The sequence below is a fragment of the Podarcis erhardii genome, assembly GCF_964252035.2.
Source record: "Podarcis erhardii genome assembly, chromosome: 5".
Lineage (NCBI taxonomy): Eukaryota > Metazoa > Chordata > Lepidosauria > Squamata > Lacertidae > Podarcis > Podarcis erhardii.
Window position 1 is genome coordinate 20,930,652 of NC_138509.1, and position 6,396 is coordinate 20,937,047.

Consider the following 6,396-nt stretch of genomic DNA (forward strand, 5'->3'; position numbering starts at 1 on the left):
GCTAAACTGATCCCAAACAAACCAAACCCTTCCAGTAGCACCTTAGAGACCAACGAAGTTTGTTATTGGTACGAGTTTTCGTGGATATGCACACTTCTTCAGATTGGTATCTGAATACGGAATACTGGAAGGAATTTTTATTTTTATTTTGTTTTGACTAAGGCAGACCAACACGGCTCTAACCTGTAACTCTAGCAAATCATACATGACTTTGTCTATACATGACAAAGCCATTTTTCACCTTCTCACCCCTTGCTTTTTCCTGTAAGACCTATTGCAGTCGTTAAGAGTCGTCAACAGGCTCATCACAGCTATCTGCCAATCACCCATTCCCACCACCCTTCTAAGTAATACCCCTCCCCACCTTCTCACTATATAGAAGGGTCTGGTGACTTCTGTTTCAGTGTATCTGAAGAAGTGTGCATGCACACGAAAGCTCATACCTAGAACTAACTTAGTTGGTCTTTAAGGTGCTACTGGAAGGAATTTTTTGTTTTGACTATGGCAGACCAACATGGCTACCTATCTGTATCTAGCAAATCAGCAACTGTTGTGCCTAACAGACATCCCACACACAAATACCCCCCCCCAGTTTTGCTCCTTTTGCATGCATGCATGCATGCAGTCACATGGCGCTCTCACTCCTCCTACACTGCAAAACGACCATCTGCCCTTGATGCTTCCGTTGAAATCCCTGCATTGCATCGGGGTTGGACTAGATGACCCTGGGAGGGTCCCTTCCCAATCAACAAAGGAGATACAGTAGCTCAATTCTGTAGATGACCTTCGGGGTCCCTTCCAACTCTACAGTTCTGTGACAACCGGGTGGCCACCTGCCATGAATGCTTTAGTTGAGATTCCTGCATTGCAGGGGGTTCGACTGGATGACCAGTGGGGGTCCCTTCCAACTCTAAAATTCTACGATCCCGTGGGAAAGGATGCCAGGAAGCGAGTGCCTCTCTAGCCCATTCTATCTCTATAGTGGCAGGAGTCCATCGGCGATCCTGGCAAAGGACGAAGGGCAGAGAGAGACGGCGGAGGGAATCGCCTGCGCATGCGCGAGAAGGCCCTTCTTCCCGCATGCGCAGCAAGAGCAGGAGCAAGCGGGCTGTTTTGTGGCGTCATGGCGCGCTCGGCTGAGGAGCTTGTAGGGCAGGTGGTGCTGCCGGGGGACGCCCTGTTCCTGCCGGGCCACGCCGAGGCGGACAGCGAGAGGCTGTGCTTGGCCACTGGAGGCCCTCAGAAAGGGCGGCTGGTTTGCGGGCCCGGGCTGAGGCGCGGCGGGGACGGGCTGCTGGTCGCCAAGTGCGGGCTGCTGCGCTACCGCGGCGGCGGAAGTGGCTCCGGGGGAACCTATTGGGTGGACTCTCAGCAGAGGCGGGTAAGGCGGGGCGGGGCGACGGAAGTGGCGGGCTGGGAAACGGCGCATGCGCGGCAGGGTGGCGGTTGGCGGGCGCCTCGTCGGGGATTCCGCACCGTTATTTCACAGGGAGGAGGCAGGGAGGCGAGCTTCTTCTGGCCACGTTTTCATTTATTTATTCTGTAGAATGATTCTCTTTTTTTAAGCAACAACTAGTGGGTTACAAAAAAAAAAAGATGTTTTGTATACTACTGGAATTTTTAGGTTTTAAAAAATTTAATTAAAAACAGTGCCTCATCCAGTCGCACTGCAAACAGGATTCCAGACAGTCATTAATGTCTTGAACCGCCCTGAGATCTACGGGTGAAGGACGGTATGCCAAATAAATACATTCCCGATTATTATTAAGGAAGGTGGGGAGGAGGACTGGTTTCATAACAGCCGCGTTATTAGTTTCATAAGAATTGTAAAACTGCAATAACAGTCAAAGCAGTTTACAAAAAAAGGTGCTGTTGTTTTGTACAGCGCTGCTTGTTTTATTTTTTTGATTTTTTATTAAAAATGTTAACCTCATCCAGTAACACCTCAGGTAGGAGATCTGTATAATCTTGATACCCCGCAACTCGGAGAATAACTTCTTTGAACCCCTTTTCAGCTAGAACAGATATTAAGCACTTTCTGGAAGCAGTTTTCTGTAAGAACCCACTTTGGCTACAGTGTCCTTTGATTCATGTCAGAGTAGCCCAAGAGTGTGAAACCAAGCATTTTGCTGTGTTTTTATTTAATCATGATGTTAGTCACTATGTATAATAAACACGATTTTAGCGATTAACTGTACTCTACCAGGATGCAGAGTGAAATTGGATGAAGTGTAGTATGAACCTTTTAAGAATACCCTATACACCTTATGACAACACTGTAAGGTCTTATGCCCAAATTTTGTATCTGTGTATATATGGGCAGAATGGTTTGGATCACATGCTGCACCAAGGTAAACCATAGTTTGGCACAAACATACGGGCTCCTGCAGAGAACAGTGTGTCCACTTTGCCCATTCTTGGTCATTCTGCTGCTACGCTAAGTGGATTGTGATGATGGATTGTGTTTGAGGAGCATACTGTGTAATATTGACATTCTTGCTTGTTTTGAAGGCTAAAGCAATCTGCATATTTAAAATTACTTTCCTCCCTTGCTCCCAAATTCTTTTCATGACTAGTATGTTCCAGTCAAGGGAGACCATGTGATTGGCATAGTGACCACCAAAGCTGGGGACATATTCAAAGTGGATGTTGGGGGAAGTGAGCAAGCATCTCTATCCTACTTGGCATTTGAAGGTGCAACCAAAAGAAACAGGCCAAACGTGCAGGTGAGGAGTCTGAACATGACTTGACAGCATTGATTCTCTAAAGCTACATTCTATACACAATTTCGTGAGAGCCTCGTTGAGTTCAGTGTGATTTACTGCAACAGACAGGATTATGTTGTTAAGCTTGTGCTAATTATTCACAATGGTAATATTGAGTCAATACCTCTCCTTTAGTCACAATGTTTTATCAGTACATCTCTTGTGTGAACTTGTTGAAGGAGATCACGTACACCATGAGCAAAGAGTTTAAATTCCTTTGCATGTTGCTCCTCCATCTGTCAATTTATGACAAGAGCTCCTGATCTTTGGAATATGCATGTGGTAACAAATTACTCATTGTCATGCTTAGATAGCCAAGAATAATAGGAAGAGGCTTTGCCTGTTTGGGTTCCTTTTAAAATCAGTGTTGGACAGTTAAGCGTCTGATGTTGGATTTTCCTTTTACTGCTGGACTATTGACACTTAAGCTCGGATGTCTTTTGTTGTTCAACAATATTTTATGTCAGTTGACCGAGGTGCTAACACTACATCTCACAGATTTTTGTTGCCCTGTTTAATGTGAACAGCAAGCAACCACATCCCTGGCAAAATGACTTCTTAATAAAACTCTTCATTTGCAATGTAACATACCCTCCCACATTTCAGATGAATATAGAAACATTCTTGTGTGATGAAGCTAAATGTATTAAAGTTGAACATGATACCTTTCATCAGAGTTACACATTCAGAACCGTTTCATCTATTTATGTATATTTTTTTCCTTAGGTGGGAGACCTTATTTATGGACAGTTCATTGTTGCCAATAAAGATATGGAACCTGAGATGGTCTGTATTGACAGCAGTGGCCGAGCAAATGGAATGGGAATCATTGGACAAGATGGTTTCTTATTCAAGGTGTCATTAGGCCTAATAAGAAAGTAAGTGTGACAGATTTCTAACCAAGTATTTTGAGCTTGGAAGTTCTAGCTTAGATTGCAAAAGCAAATTACATGCTTGGCAGTGCAACTGTTATATGCGAACTAGGATTAATATCACTTTGGCACTTTAATTGCATGCCAAAATTGACGTAACTAAAAAAAAGGATGTAGTAACTGAAGACTACTAATCAGTACAGACTTCTGTCAGGGTAACTGGCACAAACTCTTCCAGGACTTTAGTACTTGAGATGTGAGAGGTTATGTTGTTCTTAAAGATTCTTTGCATATACAAAACTAAAATGTTTGGGAAGAAAGCCAAGGAAGAACTATTTTCCCAGGCATGTTTTTGTTGCACAAATAATATGTTAATTTATCAGTCAGTCATGCAGTTTCTCACTCTGCCCCTAGCCCTCTTGACGAGCAATCTAAAGAGTGGCAGTCCCATGAAAATGTTTTATACCACCTCATCTTAGTGGGATGTAACCTGATAATGGGCATCTCCCAAGTCCCAAAATGAGTGGGGCTGTGAAATTGCAGTTTACTTTATCAGCAAAATCCTTTTTTAAAAAAGTCATCCCAACACCTGCTCTGATTTGGGTAGGTCCTAAAGAAAAAAATGTAGCTTTGTAAGAATTGAGGTCTTAATCGTTAGAAGTATGAACAGTTTACCAGAGCCATATATTGACTTTTCTTCCCTTCACATTTTATTTTGACTGCAGACTCTTAGCTCCAGAGTGTGAAATAATCCAAGATTTGGGACAACTTTATCCATTTGAACTGGTTTTAGGAATGAATGGGAGAATTTGGGTGAAAGCCAAAACAATTCAACAGACTTTAATTGTGGCAAATGTCTTAGAAGCCTGTGAACACATGACTGCAGAACAGAGGAAACAAGCCGTTTCCAAGTTGTTAGACAACTGATGGGAAGGAATTTTATATAGATACTCTTATGTGGAAATGATGACCCAGAAATGCATTTTTAAATATTTTTATATTTGAGGCAATAAATGTTACAGTTCAAATACTTTTATTTTTTCATTCTGCCTCTTTTGCTCTTGAGTTTGTTTTGTGACAAATTATATCTGCTTGTTGTTCCCAGTGGCAGACTGTGACTTGCGCACTTTTTGTAAAAGTATGCACACTTCAGACTTTTATAACTAAGTCAGTGGTATTTGCAAAACAAAGGGAGCCTCCTTTTGGTCTGTTATTTTTATTCTCATTGTATTTTTAGTGACTTACAGCTTGATTACGTGTGTGTTTATTCAGAATTAAGTTGTGAATTCAGTGGGGTTTTACACCCATGCGAGTGGGCATAGACTTGCAATTACTTTTTGCCAGCTGTACTTGATGAAGCTGTGAAAAATAAAGAGAAAGGTTTGTATCAATGAAAGAAGTGGCTTATGCCTTGAATCTTTGTTTACAGAAAGAACTGATTTTGTTGCACTTTCCATGAGAAATGTATGTGTTTTTTAAATTTTATATACCAGGGGTGGCCAACTCCCAAGAGACTGTGATCTGCTCACAGAGTTAAAACTGGCAGTGAGTTGTTGAGCTTTTTTTAGGAAGGAGGAAGGCCCATTTTGGGGGGGAGGTTGGGTCAGGGTTGCTGGATTTTTCAGGGAGGAGATAAAATGTTGATTGCAGGAAAAGCCTTCAAAGCATTTGCAAAAAAGATAAAACAATATGATTGTCACTAAAAAAAAATACAACCATAATTTAAAACATAAAGAAAGTTAAAACCACAATAGACTAGACTAAAACAAATTGAAACGTATTAAACTTTTCTAAATGTTTGGGTAGGCTTATCTAAATAAGAATGTATTTAGCATGCACGGAAAAGAATACCCCCTTGCCCCAGTAAAATTAGATAGTCAGTTACTAGATAGGGGTGTGTGTGTCAAACTTGGATTTGCTGCTGTGCAATGGGTGTAACAGCCCTGAGTTAGAACTTGAGTATCCATGCATGTTGCTGCTACTTGTACCTTCTCTCTCTCTAAAATCCATACTTTATTGAAATTCATAGATAACAAAAACAAATAAAAAAGACAATCTTGTGTAAGTAATCTTATATAAATTTACAAATATAAATTAATTCAGACTTATACAGTCTCTTTCACTCTACATTCTTACAAAAGTATGACTGACTTCCCATTATCTCCCAATGTATTTAACATTTCTAAGGCTGAATGTACTTAAAATTGTTACCTTAATCTTTCAATATTTTCTAATACTTTCTTACAACATATTGTACCAGTTTTCCTTATTTCTTTGTAGTTAATTTACACAGGGGTCATTCAAACGCTGTCAAAGATGTCATACTGCTACTTTGTAAATATCTCTTAAACATATCCCATTTTTGAATAAATAATTGTTTTGTATTACCTCTCAGCCAGTTGTCCCATTTTGTATTACCTCTCAGTCAGTTGTGCCATTTCTGCATATTCTAGTAATTTATTCTGCCATTCCAAGAGGGTTGGAACCTTTTCCCCTTTCCAGTTCATTGCAATTAACATTCAGGCGGCGGCCATTGCATGTAAGAAAATTTATTTTACATTTTTCGGTACAGTATATCTCTATCTAGAATTCCAAGCAGGAAAGCTGGATATTTTTTAAGAATGTTAATTTAAAGATCTTTTTCATTTCACTGTAAATGAGATTCCAAAACTCTTTACTTTTCCTGCATGTCCACCACATATGATACATACTTCCTTCACTTTCCCCGCACCACCAGCATATGTTCGAGACATTTTTGT

General features: G+C 40.7%; 1 protein-coding gene across 2 annotated transcripts; it reads left to right on the forward strand.

Moving 5' to 3' along the window:
- Positions 1-1,087: 1,087 nt before the first annotated feature.
- On the forward strand, positions 1,088-6,024 carry EXOSC3 (exosome component 3). Of its 2 annotated transcripts, XR_014156393.1 has the most exons (5): positions 1,088-1,381; positions 2,577-2,726; positions 3,492-3,643; positions 4,363-4,893; positions 4,960-6,024. XR_014156393.1 is itself a non-coding variant. In XM_081861283.1 (4 exons), exons 1-4 carry the CDS (start codon positions 1,124-1,126, stop codon positions 4,562-4,564), a joined length of 762 nt encoding a protein of 253 aa, XP_081717409.1. In that variant the 5' UTR covers positions 1,088-1,123; the 3' UTR covers positions 4,565-6,024. The 2 variants fall into 2 exon arrangements, 1 of the variants encoding a protein (XP_081717409.1); XM_081861283.1 differs by having other exon boundaries at positions 4,363-6,024.
- Positions 6,025-6,396: the final 372 nt, after the last annotated feature.